The sequence below is a fragment of the Coregonus lavaretus genome (assembly GCF_964263955.1).
Source record: "Coregonus lavaretus genome assembly, chromosome: 23".
Taxonomy (NCBI): Eukaryota; Metazoa; Chordata; class Actinopteri; order Salmoniformes; family Salmonidae; genus Coregonus; species Coregonus lavaretus.
Window position 1 is genome coordinate 23,699,242 of NC_140010.1, and position 24,311 is coordinate 23,723,552.

The window sequence follows — 24,311 nt, forward strand, 5'->3', positions numbered from 1 at the left end:
TTAAATGGGATAAATAATCCTAGCTCTCATGTACTCATATTTTATAGACAGAGAGAAGTTCATGAACTCTACTCTGAGCTCACCCCTTTAATTTCCAGGACAGGGCACCTGACTAAACACACAAACCTAATGGTTTACCTCTCTTCCTACTTTAGCAAATAGATAGCCTCAAAATCCAGATTGACTCACACTATGTTTCACTCGTTTCACTAGTGGAGTGAAACAAATGTGAAACAGAGCTGAATTCAGTCTGGTTTTCCGGGCTAGCAAACAGAACCATTGTCATTCAATTGTTTTAATAAATTACATAGCTCGTCCTATTGTCTTTCAGCCTTATGTAGAAGTGGGAACAGCTAGCTGGATTGGGGGTAAAAGTGTACAGGGATAAAGGGTTTATTCTGGAGGAGTGGACCTCCTTCGCTTGCCACTGATGCTGCGGTAGTTAAATGGCCTCATCTTCATCTCCACGAAGGGGATAGAGAACTCATGACCCTTCCAGTAATGCCAGTTGATACCCTGTAAGATCAAGAGAAGACATTGGTTAGAAACTTATGCTGAGTTATGTAACTTCCGATTACATATTGCTCATATGCCAAGTGAGATAGGTTTAGGTATTGTTCTCAATGGACAGTTCACTTCTAATTTGAATGTAACATCCTCAGCTGTCTCCTTATTCTCAGACCAACCTTTTTCCTTTTTCCTTACAATGGTATTTCCTATAGCCTGTTACAGGATGGGGTCGCAGTTCCGGAGCGACCCACTAGGTGTCATCCTCCGACACCTCTCCGGAATGTCCCCTCATTCTCGGGCACCCCTGGCTGGTCGCTCACAACCCCCGGATTGACTGGTCCATGGGGCGGCTCATCCTGGAGGGAGGCTCCGCCCCCGTCCTGTTCGGTTCCCCACTGACCACTCATCAGCCCAAACCACCATCCCAGACCACCTACCAGTCCTCACCTCTTCCCCAGGAGTATTGGGATCTGGGGGAGGGCTTTAGTAAGAGGCGTGCCAAGGGCCTACCTCCTCACAGGCCTTATGACTGAGCTATCGATCTCCTGCCGGGCGTATGCCCACACGAGGGCGATGGCTTTCCTTGTCCCGGCCTGGAGACGCTGGCCATGAGGGACGACCCCATTGTCCCCAACGCCCTGATTGCTGCCCCAGTTTCGTGGGGAATTGATAGGCTGGTCAGAGCAGCGCTACGGCGGGAGCCCGATCCGGGCGGAGGTCCATCGGGGAGGATGTACATACCCAAGTCTGCGCACTCGCGACTGCTTCAGTGGGCGCACGCGTCCGACCTCACCAGCCATCCGGGGGGCGCCAGGACGTTGGAGTTCCTGCATAGGAGGTTCTGGTGGACATCTGCTGAGAAAGATACGCTTGCCCGGTGTGCGCACGCACGAAGAGCTTACGTCAGCCCGCGGCAGGGCTGCTCCGACCCCTGCCTATCCCCAAGCGCCCCTATTCCCTGATCAAGAGAAGGAGGCGGCGGTCCCGTGGAGCAATTCAGAGTGGTCCAGCGAGTCAACCCAGTGACCTACCGCCTGCAACTTACCCCCACATGCGGGTGCATCCCACATTCCATATGTCCCTCCTCTAGCCCGTCGCTACCTGTCCCCTGGCTCCCCCTCCTCGTCCTGTTCCCCCTCTGCGCCTCGTCGGAGGGCAGCCGGCTTTTACGGTGGACCAGATCCTGGACTGCCAGTGGGTGGGGAGGGGTCTCCTATTTCTGGTGGACTGGGAGGGTTATGGGCCAGTGGAGCGGTCCGGGGTGCCCAGGATGGACATTCTGGACCCAGGGCTGATACAGCATTCCGTTGCCTCCACCCGGAGGCTCCGAGGTGAACGGCTGGGGGTGCACTGTTACAGGAGTGGGTCACAGTTCCGGAGCGACCCACTAGGTGTCATCCTCCGACAACCATAGGCATCTCCTCACTCACAGTCGGGACTAATTATCTGTCTATTGGTGTCACCTGTGGCTATCTGATTCACCTGTGCATTTATGCCCTCACTTCCCTGTGTTCCCTTGCTCAGTTGTCTCTGCTAGTTCCTTAATGTCAAGCAGTACGTATCAGTGTCAGATCACGAGACGGAGTTACAGGTACTCGAGAAGTGTTCTCCCTGTATCATTGTGTTTTTCCAGTCAGAGTTAGTATTTCGTATTGTTTGCTGTCAGCCAGTTTTTTGGAGACCTATGTGCTCCTCATTTGTTTTCGTGTATAGTCCGTTGTTTTGTATCCTGGCTTTTGGACCACCAGTAAAGATCCTTGTTTCACCATCCTTGCCTACTGTCTACCTGCACCGCACCTGGGTCACACCTCACACCAACCCTTACAATAGCCATTTAAATGTTCAGCAACATTTTGGACATTAAAGCAAATTTTCATTCTGCTGAATTTGTGTGATGTTTTAAGCCTTTTGTAGTAGCCTCACCAAAAGCTCTTTACAAGATTTGTACTTTTAACAAAATCGCACTTTTGGAAAAGCGGCAGGAGCTGGCCTTACTGTATAATACAAAGGAGCTGGCCTTACTGTATAATACAAAGGAGCTGGCCTTACTGTATAATACAAAGGAGCTGGCCTTACTGTATAATCCAAAGGAGCTGGCCTTACTGTATAATACAAAGGAGCTGGCCTTACTGTATAATACGAAGGAGCTGGCCTAACTGTATAATACAAAAGGAGCTGGCCTAACTGCCTTCATTTTCTTTATGTTTTTAATTGAAATGAAAGGGAATCTCACAGACTGTGGTCTTTAATGTCAGTCGTCACAGCTCAGTCACAGTATGGAGAACAGGGACACTCACCTGACTGTGTCTCGACTCGCCATATTTTCCATTCAGGTTGGCCCGATGGCAGTTTTTGTACCACCAGGCTCCTTTGTAGGACAGAGCACAGTTGGTCACAGCGATGTCATTGTCTCTGTCTTTGGTGGAGAAGGGACGGCCTTGGTGATAGCTCAGTGAGTCCCCTGTGACAGGGATTGGAAATCAATTACGAATAGAAAGAACCAGCACAAGACATGGGCACACTGGCAGTCTGATCTGAATAATACTGCAGGGCTGGAGCCAAGTGGTGGGTGGATGGGATTAAATAAATGATCTTCTTTCAAGACACCATAACAGAGATGGAAGAGAATGGCTTTTATGGTTTTCTAAATAAATGTATTTTGATCGGCAAGTGCACACAAGGTCCAACCGATACTTGACTTCCTCTTTTAACCCAACCCCTCTAAATTGGATAGGTGGGCGTCCAGGGAGCTGTTGTTGTGGGGTGGGGGGGGGGGGGGGGCTGTTAACTGCCTTGCTCAAGAGCAGAATGACAGATTCTTCACCTTATCGGCTTGGGGTTTTGAACGAACAACCCTTTGGTTACTGGCCCAACGCTCTAACTGCTGGGCTATCGGTTCAGTATTATGCATCTCTTTGCTGTTAAAAGTAATATACTGTACGTTTAATAGCTTAGTTGCTTAATCTTAAATCAGTGCCACATAGAGTAGAGTGTACATAAATGCTCACCAGCTGTGCCATTATACTCTCCTATCCTGAGTTTGTATAAATTCCTGGCGTCTCCGATGGCGAACTTGTCATAGTTGGCATAAACAGACTCCTGGCCATCCTTCATGTCGATCCGGAGCTCGTAGCGACCTTGAGCTGCAAGCTTCTGTATGTTGTCCAAACCTGAAGAAGAATAAAGATAACCATTGGCCGTTTCAAATTAACTCACTCACTCAAGTCTGACATTAACTTGTACCTGCACCTTTACATGGCAAGAACCGATGCACACAGGAAACGACATAGAGACAAGAGGAAGCTGACAGTGAAGTGAAATCTGTCCATATCTTCCAGTCAACAGCCTTTGGTCCATTTGGCCTTGCTTCTGCAGCTACTGCCAGCCCAGAGCCCAGCCAGGCTGTGATGATAAGGACCAGGGAGATTAGACCTTGCTTTCCCAAGATAACAAACTTCCCCACTTGGCAGGGATGTTTCAAGTTTAACCTCAAGCAAGAAATCATATGATGTTGTAGATGCCTCATAATAGCAGATAGCAGTTTTATTTATACCCTACAAAAAACTTCAAGCCTCTGACGATAAGCATTGGACTGAACGAGGGAGAAACTGGGCTCGGGCTCCGATATGTCAGCAAAAGATACAATCGGCATTACAAAGCAAAGAAAGCCCTGGTGACAGGGGAAAAGCAATTGGTGTAATAAGATTTGTTAAACATTGAGTGAAGTCCAATTTGCCAGTGCCATGCAGGATCATCTGCTATTTATTGATAGCAAAGCTTTTGCGTCGACTTGATTAGAAATAGCCAGCAGGATAAAAAATGCATTTGGAGGCTGTATTCTGTTCTCATTATATCTCCTAAGTTAACATCTCTTATCATTTTATTACCCAGCTTACTCCTACACTTCCACAGAAATTAAGGGGCAAATTAAAAAGAGCGATAATGATCGCATATTGCACAACTGCGTCAATTTCTTTATATTACGTCCTCAAATTGACAATATATTTGGCCAGGGTCGGGTCAGTGAGTCAGATTAATGGATAGCACCGCAGCTGAAATAAAAATGTGCTGTTTTCAAACGGCTACTAATAAAAGCATCCATTAATTCCTGTTTCTTTTGTGTGAAGCAAACTTAATGTGAAGTGTTTCCCCGCAGAAAGAGCTATTCTGTCCATATCAGGGTAGTTAAACCAAATTTTATTTTGTCTCCCAGGTCTAACACATAGTCTCTGTGGTACGATGTCGAATAAAAAAGGTCAGGTGCGGTATGCTTACATAATCTGAAGCCCACCATGCTGTCATGTCTATACCATATCAGTGTCAGTCACAGGAATGGTACAGTACATGGCTACAGTGCTCCCTGTCATGGCAGGAGGTGTTTTTGCAGTGTGGACAGCCAGGTCTCTATTAGTATGAGACTGGGCAAGGAGGAGCACTGGGTGTGCTTGCCAGAGCCAGAGGTGACCTCCTACTGTGTATTTAATGACAGACAGGGGATATGTGATGGGCCTGGCAGTGTAGACCGGGGTTGCATCCCAAATGGCACCCTATTTCCTATACTGTATAGTGCAATACTCAAAAGTAGTGCACTATATAGGGAATAGGGAGTCATTTGGGATGCAGACACCTACCGTCCCCAGCAGGAGTGAGCACAGCACTGAGTCAGCAGAAATGAAACAGGTCATAAGGAATATCTACTGGATGAGAAGTGCTTTTAGCTTTTACCAATCAGGAATGAGTCAGGATTCACACTGGTTTCCCAGCGCATTGGATTTGTGTGTCATTAGTAGATGATATACTGAGGTACAGCTTGGGTAGGAACGTAGTGGCAATTGGTGATATAGAAAGAGGCATGACAAAGACTGGGGATGAATGTTCTGCAGGGTCATCAATATTCTGCAATGTTCTAAAGCAGGGGTGTCAAACTCATTCCATGGAGGGCCTAGTGTTTGCAGGTTTTTTTCCCTTTCAATTAAGACCTAGACAACCAGGTGAGGGGAGTTCTTTACTAATTAGTGATCTTAATGAATCAATCAAGTACAAGGGAGGAGTGAAAACCTGCAGACACTCGGCCCTCCGTGAAATGAGCTTGACACGTGTTCTAAAGGTTAAATTAATTTACAATCCTTTTTTTGGTTATGAAAGTGTACTGTACTGTAATTCTATTTTTCTAATTAAAAGTACAAAAACTAGTTCTCAAGGTTGGGCTCTCTGCTATGAAATATTCATGTTGACCTCATCTTTTATCTATTTGCAAAAACAATAACATGAAAACAGGCCCATGAAGAAACATTGTTCATTTCTAGCTTTTGTAATGAATATAATTATGGATTTTATAATGAGTTCATCAAAGGAGAGAGCGCTTTTGTTTTGTATCAAAATCAGAGAATTTATGAAAAACAATTACCATGTAATCTCAGTGAGAAATGAGAGCTGAATACATCCATTAATAAATCGCAGAGCTAGTGTTTGTGAAGTGAAGTAATGAAAGAAAGACAGGAGAGAGAGAGAGACTAGAAACAACAGACTAGAAACAAATGTGTAAATTAAGTCAACTGTTAATTCTGCTGTGGGAGAGATAAGCAGAAGCAGAGACTGCAACACAAACACAAGGGCCTCCTATTCCTATTTTAAGTAGTGTACAAAACTACACACTCTACCCCAAGAGCGGGGGTATCTCTCTACAGAGCTAAGTAGCCCCGAGAGATACCTCCTAAAAAGTGTTATGGGGTTGAAATGAGCTGTTGAGGACCTTACCGAGCCAGAATTCATCCTCTAGGTTCCCAAAGCCGACCCTGTAGTCACTCCACTTCCTGGAGAAGTCGGTAAGGCCATTCTGACGACGTTGGAACACCTGGAACACAGACCAGATACAGATGCAGAGTGGAGATCAGGTGACAACACTTTAATTACACAAAGTATATGTCCCAAATAGCACCCTATGCACTATAATGTTGGGTGTTGTTGGGGTTTTTCTGCAAGGTATATCTCCTGCTGTGAGACACTTACGATCCAGCCTCCTTCGTCTGTGGTCATATCACAGTAGACCTGCACTCCCTGATTGGCATCTCTGTTGATGTAGATTGTGTAGACGCCGCTCAGGGACTCCCCATTCAGCAGATGCTGGGCACAGTTCTGAGGGGTGGCAAACAGACGGTTTCCTGGAGCGGAGAAGAACAGAGCACATGACATCAGCTCAACACAATGGAGAATGATGAGGACTGGGCCCATATTCATAAAGCATGTCATAGTAGGACTGCTGATATAGGGTTAGTTTTGATTTTAGATCATAATTAATATGATTATATGGACAGAGGGGATCTGATCCTAGATCACCTATCATAGTCTGTGATGCTTATTGAATATGGGCCTGGAATCTGGATAGAGAGTGGAGTGGGGATAAATGGTACGTGTGTGTATGTGTGTGTGTGAGTATCTGTGTGTGTGTTAGTGTGCGTGCATATGTGTTTACCTGTTGTGAAGGCCGTAGAGACGATATCGCTGGTCTCTAATCCCCTGGCAGCCTGCAACCTCACAGTGTATTCTGTGGTCTCTGCCAGGCCCTCCAGACGGATCCACGTGTCTTCTGCATCCAGGATCAGCTCCTGTAGCACCACACACACACACCACAGAGGGGAGAACACACAGATAAGGGAACGGTAACTGATCCTAGATCAGCACTCCTATTCTAAGGCGCTTTGTGAATGCAGACCCTGATCTGATAATTCCTGTTGTTATGAATAGGAGTGTAAGCACAGCATAGACCTAGGGCTTTTAACATCATTTATGGGCCTGTGAGTGGATACGGTACAGCAAACAGCTAGATCCAATCCAAACAAGTGTATAGCAGACAGTAACCCATAGCGGTGATACTATCTGACTCCTACCAACAAACAACAAAAGCACCCAGGCACATTTACAGAAATAAAACATTGTCAGGCCCATTTAAATGCTGAATTCATTATCTAGTGTATTTGGCCCTTGTACAACTCTTCCTTGTGTTTTTCTAAATGATCAGAAGGAGAACTAAAACCGCAGCTAAAGGGGAGGGAAATGACCTTATCAGACACTGGTGCTATAAGGAGCTGCCAGGAAGAGGAAGAATGGCTATTTCGGTCTAAAACTCAAGACGGCTCAATTCCCTTTAATTGTTTTTGACAAATCCACTTTTATCAAGCGTATCTTCTGTCGCAGAGTGGATGGCATCCCATTTTTCTCAGAGATCTCTTTTTCTGGCAGATTAAATAAAAAATAGATTTCGATGATGAGCTCTCTAGGAGCTGGCTGTGACAGCAGCGTGAACTGCTGAATCTGATGAGGTTTGAGCCACATTAAATATCTATGAAGAACTGGATGAAATGTTCAGCCATTTTGGAAAAAGTCACACATTTTAAGACAACATGTTGTGTGAATTATGCAGTTAAAGCAACTTTTTAAATAATGTTTCTCTCACAATGGACCTGGTACTGTTTCGCTGTAGTTTCTTTGTCAAGAGTATTATTTTATTGTTACAACAACAGTTACCGATATAAAATATTTGCATGTATGGTATTGTTGATCATGTACAAAACATAATTTACAATAGATTGCAGGTTGCCTAATTTACAAAATATAATTGTATTGCTCTAATCTAGAAGGTCAACATATTCAAACTAACACAGATTACTGTGGTGAATATGAACATTATATTAGCAGAGAGAAAAGGTTGGGAAGAATTTATGGGGACTGAAATGAACCTAAGCAGAGTAAAACAACATATCCTGTGACTAAAACCAAATAATCTGTGCATGACTGACACCCACTGGACAAACACAAGCACCAAAAACACACAAGGTTAATATAGTAAAACACATGCATGTGTGTTGACTGTGACTGTGTGTGTGTGAGTGTGTGTGTGTGTGTGTATGATGTGTTCGTGCATGTGTATGCATGTGTGTTGAAAGATATATATAAAAAAAGATTTAAAGCTAGATAAGATAAAGACAGTGAGGACAGTACAGTCTTGGGCTCTGTCTGTGACTTTGTCCCAAATGGCACCCTATTCCCTTTATAGTGCACTATTTGACCAGGGCACATAGGACTCTGGTCATATGTAGTGCACTATATAGGGAATAGGGTGCAATTTGGGATGCATTCTTGGGCTCTGCCTGTATGATGTAATTAGTTGAGAGAGATATCTGCTGTAGAATATCAGGGGAAATTGTTCCTGGTGAGTCATTAATAGGCATATTGTATCGGAATAACCTTGCTAATCTACTTTATTAATATTACTCAGCTACATCAAAGAATGTAATTAAAATGAAAAATGTTCCAGGAGGCAAATTAAAATATCTAAATGGCTCTATTGCCTGGGAATTCACTGTGGAGTAGAGCTGTGCAATGTGTCTGTATTAAACGGTCATTTGTCTGGGAGATATGTACACTGTTTTGGTAACTTCAAAACACTACCGGTAATTCTCATATTATGGCTCATATGTTACGAATCATATTTCCTGTGAGGACCTTTGGCTTAATGATACAGCATAGAGGCCTACAGTGTGTGAGCTTGATTGGAAACTCATAGACAAAGATAACCCTTACAAAAAAAGATTGCAGTTTTCAAACTGCAGTAAAAGTGCAGTAACTGCAGTTGACTGTGGTATTTTGGACGCAGTAATAATAACTGCAGCGTACTGCAGTTGAACTACAGTTATACTGCACTCTGACTGCAATCTTTTTTCGTAAGGAAAGGCAGCGTTTTGGTAGCCTGAGTGCCAGTCTGTTTGTGATATGATTCCAATTCCTTGTCACTCATTCTCATGCCAATGTTTGGCTTGACAATGACAGCAATGGAGAAGACAAGAGCACAGACAGCTCTGGGACCAGGCTAGTATTTTGGCAGCTTGAAAACACTACACATAACACTTGTGGCTCATATACATTTCCCATTTGAACCTCTTTGGCATGTACAGTTCAGTATGTGTCTGTGAATGGGAACTCTTGTTGATAAAGTTAGATAAGCCCTACTGTATTCTGCCTACCTTTCTGCTGCCATCGGCTGATTTGTATGTGAGCATGTAGTTGTCGATGTCCGCGATGGGTGGCTGCCAGGAGATGAGGGCGCTGCGGTGGTTCACCTCGCTGGCCGTCAGGTTCAGAGGAGCGTCCATGGCTACAGGGGAGCAATCAGATAGCAGATAACTACATCACTGTGAGTCAAACCATTAGAGGCTACTGTATGTCTGGAGGTCAATTTCTAGTATCCAAATACTGTACTTAAATAGGGAAAGTTGCCCAATTATGATCTATCTCCTAATTTGATGAACCCCCCTCTAGCGGACCTTAGTTAGAATCACCCTTCTGCACATGCATTCTAATGTCCTTTACCCAGCATCCTTTACTGCAATATTTTTTTATCTGCCAATGATTCATGCTAAAAATAAATCTGCCTACTCAGACAAACGTTTTTGCCAAAGCATCTACCCTCCTCGCACATCTAGATACGTATCTGATAGACTAATTTATGTCATTTATCAGACGCTCTTATCCAGAGCGACTTACAGGAGCAATTAAGGTGAAGTGCTCAAGGGCACATTGACAGATATTTCACCTAGTCGGCTCGAGATTCAAACCAGCAACCTTTCGGTTACTGGACAAACGCTCTTAACCAATAGGCTACCTGCCACCCACTCTGTTCCCTACCTCACTCCTTTTCCTATCTCGCTCTCCTTCTGTTGTCCTCAGGTGTTTTCAGGGGAGCTCTATGACAGTTCAGTAATTAACAGTGTGTTTCACCACTGATAGCCTCAGGCCTGAAGGATTTTCTACATGAGATGCAATGACATCTCCACACGGCAGTAGTGCCCACTAGAGAAAATTACAATGTTGGTGTCCACACTGACCTATCTGCCTCTTCCAGGTCTTATCTGACAGACTGCCATTCTCCTCCTCTCTCCTCAACATGACTGCTACGCCTGAGAGGGCGTTAATCCTTTCATTTTCCTTTCATCCCCTTTAATTGTGATTGAATCTTTTCAAGTCATCACAATGCCTACACTTCTCTCTGGTTTCCTCTCTCTCACTCTCTCTCTCTCTCTCTCTCTCTCTCTCTCTCTCTCTCTCTCTCTCTCTCTCTCTCTCTCTCTCTCTCTCTCTCTCTCTCTCTCTCTCTCTCTCTCTCTCTCTCTCTCTCTCTCTCTCTCTCTCTCTCTCTCTCTCTCTCTCTCTCTCTCTCTCTCTCATTCTCTTTAATTATACCCTGTGTCAGCACTATTCTGAAAGATGGAGTTTTTCGACATCTAATATAGAGGTGTCTCAATAGGCAAACAGATGGCAAATGCAGTAATGCATTATTACTATATGATAAGAAGATCAGTAAATCTCCCTCCTGTATGCATTGTACTGAGATATACAATACATGTATTTCAATCAACAAACAATTAATAATTGAATCCCCATGCACTGGTTCAGGTGGATACTAAACCAAAGTACTTATTTTGAAGAAACATTATCATTTCTAAAACTTCCCTAAATAACATCTCTCTTACTGGTCAAGTCTTTTAGAAAGTGAGTCAGCAAATAACTTTATGCTCATAAGAGGCCATCAACACTGTCACATTTTTATCAGAGCATAACAACCAGCGAAAACAAAGCGTAAGCAGAGCATAACCACATTGAAAATTAAATAAGACCCAAATTAAGAACAGAAAAAACCCTCTGAAGCATGGTGAACTTCGCTACCCCATCCAGTGATTACGTGTCAACATTAGAGAACAAGGCTGGCCCTGGAGTAGCAAAGCTGATGGCCTGTGACACTTTTAGACAAAATAATTTGGTGAAAAACAGTGTCTATAAATTAAGTTTTGCAAAGGGAACTGGTTGATTAAATAAATATAGGGGAATTGCCCCTCCCTATAGGGAGACTTTTACCGCAAGACAAAAAAGCCACAAAAAAGTACTGGTTGTTATTTTATTCTGGACGTTAGTTTGTGTACAGTACAGAGGCAGAGCAGCAGCCCACTTGTTGTGAAAATGTTAATATGGTTCCACTGTAGTGCCGCCTGGGCCACTCTGCTCCCTGGGGGATATTAATGCACTGCTGCTGACAGAGATTTTTTTTGTTAATGAAACACTGAAAATAGAGTTCAGGGCCCGGTTGCACAAAACATCTTAAGTACATTTTCCCCTTATCTTTTTTAGTCAGTTGTACAAAACATTTTAAGGCGAATTTCCCCCTTAAATTAAGTGAAAAAGTTAAGGGTGCCCATGAGGTCCCTTAAGTGCTTCATTGAGTATGTATATCAATGTAAAAAGCATTTGTGGAGTTGAATGTTGCTTTCCTCTACCCTGGTTTCAAAAAGAAAACATCCATCAGCAAGCTAGGTAGCTAAACAATGAAAGGTACATAATCCATGGCTACATAGCTAGCTGTCTAGCTAGCTACCTACTCTGCTAGCTTGACGTGCTAGAAAGTAATAGAAACAAGTTGAGAAAAAAGTAACAAAAAAACGTGTTATATTATGTTCTGAATCAATTTGTTTCTCCTGTCTTGAGTGTAGAAGTTCTATTTTGCGATCACGAAATTAATGTGATCTCTTTGATGAGACATTCATTCAGTGAATCAGGTCTTCTCCGGGGTAACCAGAGACTCTTTCTGCCATACATGCCTTCAAACTACAGTAAAACGCCTAAATGATGCCTTTACGTAAGGAAATGTTTGAGGGGCTCTATGCAACAATTCCCTTAGGTAATGTGAAATTATTCCTTAAGGTAAACCCTTAAGGGAAAAACTTAAGGTATTTTATGCAACCGGGCCCAGAGCCCCAACTCTGGCTAAACTACACCATCTTCCTCCCCTCCTCTTCTCCCTTCCCTGCCGTAGAGTAGGTATGATCTCATTGGCTTGTGAAGGTGTCCATATTAGGACAGCCTCAGTCTTGGCAACTCTTGCGGAGATATATTCTTTTTTTATGAGACTGAGGCTGTCCTAATGTACCAGCATTAGAGATATTGTCAGTCAGTGATCACACTGCAAGTGCCTCAATGAGATGGGCAATGATTCCTGTTTCTAATTAGACAAACTTTAACTAAGAGGTGTGAGAGGGCACCCGTTAATTGAATAGTAGTAATGAGTTTTAAGTAGCTTGTTTGCTCTTAGTAGTCTTTGTGGGCTGGTTCTGAATGGGTAGGTGGTACGTAGCTAAACAAGTAAAGTACGTTACATACGTGTTGCAAAGTTGGCGATGACCGTTCCACTGGTCAGGGGTCCCTTGGTGGCGTAGAGGGCTACAGAGTAGGTGGTGCTAGGCAAGAGCTTAGTGAGCTGGTGCTCCTGTTTCACACCCTCCACCAGGAAGGTATCAGCTGTCACTAAAAGAGAAGGAGGAACAGAAAGACTTACATTACAATAGGAGAATACATGAGATTGTAAACAAACCTGACTTTTATGATTACATTAAACAGTTTGAATGTATAGCAGTTGCCTAATATATGCACAATTGGGTTGGTAGATTGGGGTTCCTATGGCTGTTATATTGGTCAGGTTTAATTGCATGTTGCATCTTCAGGATCAGACCGTTTTTTTTTCAATTTTCGCCTAAAATTACATATCCTAATCTAACTGCCTGTAGCTCAGGACCTGAAGCAAGGATATGCATATTCTTGATACCATTTGAAAGGGAACACTGTAAAGTTTGTGGAAATGTGAAGTTAATGTAGGCGAATATAACACATTAGATCTGGTAAAAGATAATACAAACAAAAAAACATGCATTTTCTACTTTTTCTTGTTCCATCATCTTTGAAATGCAAGAGAAAGGTCACAATACAGTGAGGGAAAAAAGTATTTGATCCCCTGCTGATTTTGTACGTTTGCCCACTGACAAAGACATGATCAGTCTATAATTTTAATGGTAGGTTTATTTGAACAGTGAGAGACAGAATAACAACAAAAAAATCCAGAAAAACACATGTCAAAAATGTTATAAATTGATTTGCATTTAAATGAGGAAAATAAGTATTTGACCCCTCTGCAAAACATGACTTAGTACTTGGTGGCAAAACCCTTGTTGGCAATCACAGAGGTCAGACGTTTCATGTAGTTGGCCACCAGGTTTGCACACATCTCAGGAGGGATTTTGTCCCACTCCTCTTTGCAGATCTTCTCCATGTCATTAAGGTTTCGAGCCTGACGTTTGGCAACTCGAACCTTCAGCTCCCTCCACAGATTTTCTATGGGATTAAGGTCTGGAGACTGGCTAGGCCACTCTAGGACCTTAATGTGCTTCTTCTTGAGCCACTCCTTTGTTGCCTTGGCCGTGTGTTTTGGGTCATTGTCATGCTGGAATACCCATCCACGACCCATTTTCAAGGAGGTTCTCACCCAAGATTTGACGGTACATGGCCCCGTCCATCGTCCCTTTGATGCGGTGAAGTTGTCCTGTCCCCTTAGCAGAAACACACCCCCAAAGCATAATGTTTCCACCTCCATGTTTGACGGTGGGGATGGTGTTCTTGGGGTCATAGGTAGCATTCCTCCTCCTCCAAACACGGTGAGTTGATGCCAAAGAGCTCCATTTTGGTCTCATCTGACCACAACACTTTCACTCAGTTCTCCTCTGAATCATTCAGATGTTCATCGGCAAACTTCAGACGGGCTTGTATATGTGCTTTCTTGAGCAGGGCGCTACAGGATTTCAGTCCTTCACGGCGTAGTGTGTTACCAATTGTTTTCTTGGTGACTATGGTCCCAGCTGCCTTGAGATCATTGACAAGATCCTCCCGTGTAGTTCTGGGCTGATTCCTCACCGTTCTCATGATCATTGCAACTCCACGAGGTGAGATCATGGAGCCCCAGGCCGAGGGAGATTGACAGTTATTTTGTGTTTCTTCCATTTGCGAATAATCGCACCAACTGTTGTCACCTTCTCACCAAGCTGCTTGGCGATGGTCTTGTAGCCCATTCCAGCCTTGTGCAGGTCTACAATCTTGTCACTGACATCCTTGGAGAACTCTTTGGTTTTGGCCATGGTGGAGAGTTTGGAATCTGATTGATTGATTGCTTCTGTGGACAGGTGTCTTTTATACAGGTAACAAGCTGAGATTATGAGCACTCCCTTTAAGAGTGTGCTCCTAATCTCAGCTCGTTACCTGTATAACAGACACCTGGGAGCCAGAAATCTTTCTGATTGAGAGGGCGTCAAATTCTTATTTCCCTCATTAAAATGCAAATCAATTGATAACATTTTTGACATGCGTTTTTCTGGATTTTTTTGTTGTTATTCTGTCTCTCACTGTTCAAATAAACCTACCATTAAAATTATAGACTGATCATTTCTTTGTCAGTGGGCAAACGTACAAAATCAGCAGGGTATCAAATACTTTTTTCCCTCACTGTATAATATTGCAGTTTAGGCGCAATATACATGTGTGAAAAGTATCAGATTGATCCAGTGAAGCATTGCAATACTGTGCCTAATTGGTCAATTGATACATTTTCAAGTACATAACTATAGAGAACATACAAAAATGATATGGCAATACAAAATGTAAGTTTACACACTCCCAGGAATGTCATACATGATGGATCATTAGCTTATACACTAACTTTCACACATATAGATGGCCGGGCAGGGTGGGTATGGAGCCAGAGACAGCAGGGGTTCAAACTTTAGAAACCAGTTCCTACAATAAAAATTGATTTTATCAAACAAAACAATGCTACATTTTGTCTCTGGGACCCTTAGGATGACACATCAGAGCAGTGTCTGAATCCTGGCTCAGGAAGGCCACCAAAAATTCTGAAATTTCCATCCCCAACTATAACATTTTCCGTCTAGATAGAACTGCCAAAGGGGGTGGAGTTGCAATCTACTGTAGAGATAGCCTGCAGAGCTCCATCATACTATCCAGGTCTGTGCCCAAACAGTTTGAGCTTCTACTTCTAAAAATCCACCTTTCCAGAAATAAGTCTCTCACTGTTGCCGCTTGCTACAGACCCCCCTCAGCCCCCAGCTGTGCCCTGGACACCATATGTGAATTGATTGCCCCCCATTTATCCTCAGAGTTTGTACTGCTTGGTGACCTAAATTGGGATATGCTTAATACCCCAGCCATCCTACAATCCAAGCTAGATGCCCTCAACCTCACGCAAATTATCAACGAACCTACCAGGTACAACCCTAAATCCGTAAACATGGGTACCCTCATAGATATCATCCTGACTAACATACCCTCTAAATACACCTCAGCTGTCTTCAACCAGGATCTCAGCGATCACTGCCTTATTGCCTGCGTCCGTAACGGGTCCGCGGTCAAACGACCACCCCTCATCACTGTCAAACGCTCCCTAAAACACTTTAGCGAGGAGGCCTTCCTAATTGACCTGGCCCAGGTATCCTGGATGGATATAGATCTCATTCCGTCAGTAGAGGATGCCTGGTTGTTCCTTAAAAGTAATTTCCTCTCAATCTTAAATAAACATGCCCCATTCAAAAAATACAGAACTAAGAACCGATATAGCCCCTGGTTCTCCTCAGACTTGACTGCCCTTGACCAGCACAAAAACATCCTGTGGCGTACAGCATTAGCATCAAATAGCCCCCGCGATATGCAACTTTTCAGGGAAGTTAGGAACCAATATACACAAGCAGTCAGGAAAGCAAAGGCTAACTTTTTCAAACAGAAATTTGCATCCTGTAGCACTAACTCCAAAATGTTTTGGGACACTGTAAAGTCCATGGATAATAAGAGCACTTCCTCCCAGCTGCCCACTGCACTGAGGCTAGGAAACACTATCACCACCGATAAATCTACAATAATCGAGAATTTCAACAAGCATTTTGCTACAGCTGGCCATGCTTTCCATCTGGCTACCACTAACCCGGCCACCAACTCTGCACCCTCTGCTGCAACTTGCCCATGCCCCCCCCCCGCTTCTCCTTCACACAAATTCAGACAGCTGATGTTTTGAAAGCGCTGCAAAATCTGGACCCCTACAAATCAGCTGGGCTAGACAATCTGGACCCTTTCTTTCTAAAACTAGCCGCCGAAATTGTCGCAACCCCTATTACTAGTCTGTTCAACCTCTCTTTCATAACGTCTGAGATCCCCAGAGATTGGAAAGCTGCCGCGGTCATCCCCCTCTTCAAAGGGGGTGACACTCTAGATCCAAACTGCTACAGACCTATATCCATCCTGCCCTGCCTTTCGAAAGTATTCGAAAGCCAAGTTAACAAACAGATCATCGACCATTTCGAATACCACCGTACCTTCTCCGCTATGCAATCCGGTTTCCGAGCTGGTCACGGGTGCACTTCAGCCACGCTCAAGGTCCTAAACGATATTATAACCGCGATTGATAATAGACAGTACTGTGCAGCCGTCTTCATCGACCTGGCCAAGGCTTTCGACTCTGTCAACCACCGCATTCTTATTGGCAGACTAAATAGCCTTGGTTTCTCAAATGACTGCCTCGCCTGGTTCACCAACTACTTCTCAGATAGAGTTCAGTGTGTCAAATCGGAGGGCCTGTTGTCTGGACCTATGGCAGTCTCTATGGGGGTGCCACAGGGTTCAATTCTTGGGCCGACACTTTTCTCCGTGTATATCAATGATGTCGCTCTTGCTGCTGGTGACTCTCAGATCCACCTCTACGCAGACGACACCATTTTGTATACATCTGGCCCTTCATTGGACACTGTGTTAACAAACCTCCAAACGAGCTTCAATGCCATACAACAATCCTTCAGTAGCCTTCAACTGCTCTTAAACACTAGTAAAACTAAATGCATGCTTTTCAATCGAACGCTGCTAGCACCCGCCCAGAATCACTAGAATCACCACTCTCGACGGGTCTGACCTAGAGTATGTGGACAACTACAAATATCTAGGTGTCTGGTTAGACTGTAAACTCAACTTCCAGACTCACATAAAGAATCTCCAATCCAAAGTTAAATCTAGAATCGGCTTCCTATTTCGCAACAAAGCCTCCTTCACTCATGCTGCCAAACATGCCCTCGTAAAACTGACTATCCTACCGATCCTTGACTTCGGCGATGTCATTTACAAAATAGCCTCCAACACTCTACTCAGCAAATTGGATGTAGTCTATCACAGTGCCATCCGTTTTGTCTCCAAAGCCCCATACACTACCCACCACTGTGACCTGTACGCTCTTGTTGGCTGGTCCTCACTACATGTTCGTCGTCAAACCCACTGGCTCCAGGCCATCTATAAATCACTGCTAGGCAAATCCCCGCCTTATCTTAGCTCATTGGTCACCATAGCAGCACCCACCCGTAGTCTGCGCTCCAGCAGGTATATCTCACTGGTCATTCCCAAAGCCAACACCTCCTTTGGCCGCCATTCCTTCCAGTTCTCTGCTGCCAATGACTGGAACGAATTGCAAAAATCTCTGAAGCTGGAGACTCTTATCTCCCTCAATAACTTTAAGCATCAGTTGTCAGAGCACCTTACCGATCACTGCACCTGTACACAGCCCATCTGAAATTAGCCCACCCAACTACCTCATCCCTATATTGTTATTTATTTTGCTATTTTGCACCCCAGTATCTCTATTTGCACATAATCTCTTGCACATCTAGCATTCCAGTGTTAATACTATTGTAATTATTCTGCACTATAGCCTATTTATTGCCTTACCTCCATAACTTGCTACATTTGCACACACTGTATATATATTTTCTGTTGTATTTCTGACTTTATGTTTTTTTTTACCCCATATGTAACTCTGTGTTGTTTTTATTGCACTACTTTGCTTTATCTTGGCCAGGTCGCAGTTGTAAATGAGAACCTGTTCTCAACTGGCTTACCTGGTTAAATAAAGGTGAAATAAAATAAAAAAAGAGCAAGATTACTGAATGTAAGTACATGATTTACCTTCAGAGGTGAATGTGCACTCTCCTCAAACAATAGCATGATATTTTTTTCACTGTAATAGCTACTGTAAATTGGACAGTGCAGTTAGATTAACAAGAATTTAAGCTTTCTGCCCATATAAGACATGTCTATGTCCTGGAAAGTTTGCTGTTACTTACAACAGTCATGCTAATCACATTAGCGCACATTAGCTCAACCGTCCCGTATACGGGACATCCGATCCCGTAGAGGTTAAATCAATTTAGCTTAAATTCACAATTTCTTATTTATTTGCACGACTAAACTTTGTTTAACCAATCTAGATACATTGGCTGTTTAATGATTGGCTTACTACATCCTTAGAAATAGGTTCTATGTTGATGATGAAAAATAACAGGTTAACAAACCATTTCTGCCATGATTTTATTGCCTAGATGAGTTTGGATTAGTAAATGAGAAAGGGCACACCAAAGAGTCAATAGAGCACATTGGCAAGAGGTTGCTGAAGAACCAACATTTGTGGCCATATTGATGAAAGCGGCATCGAATAGCAGGTTGATATCTGAGCTTATTTCCAAGTAGCTGTCCTAGGTTGTGCGTCCCAAATGGCAGCCTATTCCCAATATAGTGCATTACTTTTGACCAGAGTCCGATGGGGAATAGGGTGCCATTTGGGACACAGCGCTAGACTTTCTATCAGAGTCGACCTGGCAGGGGTCCAGTCCACCTACAGACTCAGGGTGGTCCACACGCTCCACCCCTGTGGCGGAGATACAGAGTTTGTGAGAGAGAATAAGTCCACCTACCCTGGTTGCAGGTGAGGGTGACAACGTAGCTGTCAACGCTGGACAGAGGAGGGTTCCACTGCAATAAAGCTCCTTGTGGGGTAATGTTGAGGGCTGTCAGTTCCATTGGCATGTCCATTGCTGTATCAAAGTGAGAAAGAGAGAGAGATAAAGGGAGAGATTAATACAATAAAGTGGGTCAGAGTGGTTCACAGATCCCACCCCATCACTTTACTAAATTCCATCTGCTGTATGTTCCAATTACAGACCCCCATGTGGACAATACTGTATACTTCTGCAGAGAAGTATATAGTCCACATGGTACTGCAAGAACCGAGAGAAAGTAGGAATTGAAATACACCTTTAACTTTTTTTCATATGGATTTTTGGCTTAATACAATTTTTCTTGAGAATACAGAAGAAAATAGCTTGCATCCAAACGTCTGAAAGCAACCGTTAATAGTCCTAGACCATACCCTCATGGAAATGGCTAAGATCATATCTAGGAATTATAATCACACTGCCTCACATCTCACACTGTGGATAGAATGGGTTTAATTACACTCATTACTTTAATCACAAAATATTTAATTGAATCCAATGAAAGCTGCCAATTTGAAATAAAATAAAATGTAATTAGATTAGATTGAATAAGCCGAAACGACTTAATCAATCAAAGTGTGTAATAATGTAATCATCAATCTCTGTCTAGTTATGATATGGCTGACTATGTGCCCCAACCAGACCACCTAACAATGTTTAAAAAAAACGTTACTTGAAGGGTATCCAAGGACTTCAGCACACATTCAATACAGTTGACACCTGTCCAGTGAATCGTGGACACTCATTACCTTTGGAATTGCAGCTAGCGCCTCAGTGCCTGACAACGGTCACTACCTGGCTGGCCGGACTCTCCAGTGACCGCACGCAAACGTTCCCTTAGTGCCAAGGATCTTAACAAGTTGCCTGTGTTCGTGTTTCTGGCCTGCAAGTGGGGCGCCAGCCCAGTTCGGGGTAGAGCTTCTCATCTGACAATCGGGATTTCGAGGCACTTTTATCAAATTCTCATCTCTCTCTCATATAGAAGATGAGAACCCTCTGCGCCCCATTTGGCAGAGTGAGCTCCTCTCTCCATAATATGTTTTATCTCGCTCTTGCTGAATCACACCACAGTTGAATTATATTTTTTGGGCTATGACCCTGTTTTAATGAGCCCTGCCATTTGTCCTAAAGTGCTCCTTCACACCACTTTGTGAAACATGGCCTGAGGTTCATCATAGCTGCTGCGTTAGCAGAATTATAGTGTTCCTCTGTTCCTCTGACAATAAGTTATAAGCAAAGTAAACCCTGTAACTACGAAACAGTATTGTGTGCTTTTTTCTAGTTTTTATTTACACTGTGATACTATACACTCATAGAATTCTTTTCCCTAAAGGGTTCTGCGGCTGTCCCCATAGGATAACCCTTTTTGGTTCCAGGTAGAACTCTTTTTGGTTCCAGTTAGAACTCTTTTGGATTCCATGTAGAACACTCTATGGAAAGGGTTCTACATGGAACCCAAAAGGGTTCTACCTGGAACCCGAAGGGGTTCTTCAAAGGGTTCTCGTATAGGGACAGTCGAAGAACCCTTTTGGTTCCATATAGCACCTTTTTTTCTAAGAGTGTAGTGAAAACTGAGATAGTTTTCCTTTTATTGTTTATTTGGGGCATTATGTAGCAGCAAATGTGTACTTACTAGGCATTTATATTGTATTCAAGTGTAAAAATACATTAAATCTGCAATATGTCACTTTTTGGGTGACCCGACCAAATTCACATAGAAATGTGAGTATTAGATCTGTCATTCTCATTGAAAACAATTCTAAGAAGTGGTATATCTGTTCTATGTGCACTATTTCTATGCTTTCCATTCTTACATTTCGTTTTTGCTGCTTTTATCTTTGGTTTTATACACCCGTTCAAACAGCTGAAAATACAATATTTCTGGTTATTGAAAATATATTTCACGGCGGTTTAGATGATACAATGTTTCTCTACCCTATACATTGCTTGTTTTGTCAAATAAACTAAAATTAGGCAAACTATTAGAATTTTAGCAACCAGGAAATGGCGGAGCGATTTCTGCATATTGCACCTTTAACTGAATTTAATGATGCCACTCTGGCATTTTATTTCTCCAGGGTATCCTCCGGAGCTATTACAGTAACAGCACCTCGGGCCCTGCTTCATTATAAGAAGAGTTGGCATGTCAAATCCAGAGTGCTTTTTTCCGCTTTAAAGGGGGAGAGCAGAACAAGCAGAGACACTTGAATTGTGCTCTTTCTACCTCTCACTCTATCCATCTCTCTCTCTGTCTCTCTCTCTTTCTTTCTCTCTCTATCCATCTTTCTCTTTCTCTTTCTCTCTCTCTCTCTCTCTTTCTCTCTCTATCCATCTGTCTCTCTCTCTCTCTCTCTCTCTCTCTCTCTCTCTCTCTCTCTCTCTCTCTCTCTCTCTCTCTCTCTCTCTCTCTCTCTCTCTCTCTCTCTCTCTCTCTCTCTCTCTGTCTGTCTGTCTCTCTTCTCTCTAGTTATGAGCCTACTAGTTTTGGAGCAGAAATCTCTAACTGGCTCATCAGTATGCTGTGGTAAACTTCAGGATCAGCTTGAGGATTATGCATGCAGTTGCGAGCTGGTTAAGCCCAGGTTAGTGGAGTTCACTTCACACACAGAGGAGCTGCTGCAGCCTACACACCTCTCTCTGGTGGTTCACTAACAGTGAAATATATCTCACATCTCACACAGATCAATGCTGAGAGGTCTGTCAATCTGACTGACTGACTGATTGATATACTGACAGAGGAAATGCAGAGACAGATAGGGGAGGCTACCAATTATAAGGTCAAGGGGGTAACAGTAGCTACATCCACTGCAGCAGCAATGAGAGGCAGGTAGCCAGACGTTATTCTACTGTCTGTATGTCTGTGTTGGAACACCATTTCTCAGTTTGCAGCTGGCGATGTGAGCGCTCCACAGGGTTGATACTAGGAATAAAATTCACTGAAAAGACAGAACATTCCATTTATCTTTGAAATAGGCAATGTCTGACTCCAGAACATTTTGTCCCCCCATCTCAGACCCCTAGGCGCAGACATATAATAACAACTCTAGCTATCATTTTGGTACACAAGCTAAATTAACGAACAAAACAGAATTGTGTTGGTTGTTCTTTAGAATTGTGCAGGATGTGGAGACAAAGATTCTGTAAATACAATGTGTACACAATGTGTGCATTTACCTTTGGAGCTAAAACATTTACGAATTGTGAAGTCCCTTTATATAGTCACTTTCTATAGTTGCATTGTGGCTGAGATAGTAAGGGGTGAGGGGTACCAAAACACTTACATTTTACATTTTGGTGTAGGATATGGAGTAGAATGTGGAGACAAAAATTATATAGTACAATGTACATTAGGACCAGTAAAAATGGACAGTGGCATAGTGGCATTGTGGCATTGTGGCTGAGATAGTAAGGGGTCAGAGGTCAGACATATGGGGATTACTTTGAAGTTTGCCCCTTATGGCGATCATACTGACCTGTGAAGACACTGGTTGTGATGAACTTGCTTTCCTGGCTTTCCCGCACGGCGTTCAGGTTGATCTCATACTCCGTTGCCGGGTGGAGGTTGGACAGGGTATAGTTGGTCACGTCATTGTCAATCACTACGCTGTCCACTCGCCCTGAGGAAAATGAAATAAAAAGATACTGTATCAAATATTTGTGTCTCATTTCATGCTGTTACTGCCGTCATACTATCTTTCCTGTAGGAGACTATGAGTCTCCTTCAATGCCAAACATTGGAATAACAGTTTTGGTCCAGTGCAGTCAAAATGCACATTTTCGACTGATGAAACTAACACTGTAAAGGTGTGGAAATAGTTATCAGTTTTATTTCCCAATAGTTGCTGGTTGAAAATACAATATACCGAGGACCTTCTAATCAGCAGGTTTTGCATGGATGGAGTTTTGGCTTGCCTGGTGGGCGATAGACCAATAACAAAGCAAGTTCCAAACCATTCTGCCAATAACAGCTAGTATTCAGGTTACATATACCTCCCATTAAGACCCTCCGCTCTGGTGGATTGATCCACACTGTGGTTAACGCACCTCTTTGACGCCCTTCCCTTACCCCATTCAGACCACTCCCAGACTGTCTTGACAAAATTATTGCTTGAGAAAAGTTTTTTTGCTAAAAAAGCTGTCTTTGTTTCTTTTTTGACCATTGAATAGAAAACTATTCCAGTAAGTTATTTAATTGTTACCCAGAAATGATTTGATATTAACATTAAAATGGCTCACTGGGCCTTTAAGTAACTTTTCAATGAAAACATGTCTTAGCCTACCTCTTGCGGATTGGTAGGACATCTTGTAATAGTCAAAGGGGGCAAAAGGTCTCAACCATGATATGATGACAGAGTCTTCAGTGACATATGACACAGTCATCTCTTTAGGTGGGTCCATTCCTACAACAAAAAATAATAGTACATGTTAACCCCTTACACTTGTGTAAATTGGCCTATATGGATAGGGCCAAATTGAATAACAAAAAAAAACATATGCGTGACCATGGTAACGATTGAAAGAGAACACTTTGGAGATTATGGGGAAATTATCAGACCAAAGGTGAAGACACAAAAGTTCACCTGACACAAGACTGAATCCAAACATTACACTGTTGATTTTACTGTATGGGCATTTTACATTTACTGTACTTTTCACAGCATTTGTTAATAACAAAATCTGAAAATACCCTGGATACATTCAGTAACATAATAAGAATATTAATTTACATTTTGGAGAAGGTGCAAGATATGAAAAAACGATTACAAGGGTTTGAGTGAGAGGTCTAACTGGTGCCTCCAAGTGGCCACACACCTCTCCAAGCTGTGCATGGTTCCTAAGTCATTTCAATACACTTTTATGACTCAAGTACTCTCCTAGCTTTGCCATTGAGGAACTGAAGTGAGCACACTTGTATTTTTTTTGTTTGGAACACAGCCCTGCATCCCCACCATCACAATTACTGTTGTTGTTTACACAATCCAAAAAAAATCCATTATAAATCGCAATCTGGGTCAGGTGGACATCATTTGAAAGCTTATTCTACTGGCAACATGGCTG

The 24,311-nt window shown here is 43.0% G+C and overlaps 1 protein-coding gene across 1 annotated transcript in view; it reads right to left on the minus strand.

Annotated features, from left to right (window-relative positions):
* Nucleotides 1–393: 393 nt before the first annotated feature.
* LOC311099199 (tenascin-R-like) overlaps nt 394–24,311 on the minus strand; it is a gene marked incomplete at both ends in the record, with an annotated part of 60,412 nt that continues 36,494 nt past the window's right edge. The window contains 11 exons of the mRNA XM_084139879.1: nt 394–516; nt 2,808–2,971; nt 3,519–3,680; nt 6,268–6,364; nt 6,520–6,671; nt 6,983–7,115; nt 9,531–9,661; nt 12,715–12,858; nt 19,173–19,292; nt 22,727–22,870; nt 23,534–23,653. Of these exons, the coding sequence (XP_083996005.1) occupies nt 394–516; nt 2,808–2,971; nt 3,519–3,680; nt 6,268–6,364; nt 6,520–6,671; nt 6,983–7,115; nt 9,531–9,661; nt 12,715–12,858; nt 19,173–19,292; nt 22,727–22,870; nt 23,534–23,653 (1,490 nt within the window). The remainder of the gene's footprint in view (nt 517–2,807; nt 2,972–3,518; nt 3,681–6,267; nt 6,365–6,519; nt 6,672–6,982; nt 7,116–9,530; nt 9,662–12,714; nt 12,859–19,172; nt 19,293–22,726; nt 22,871–23,533; nt 23,654–24,311) is intronic.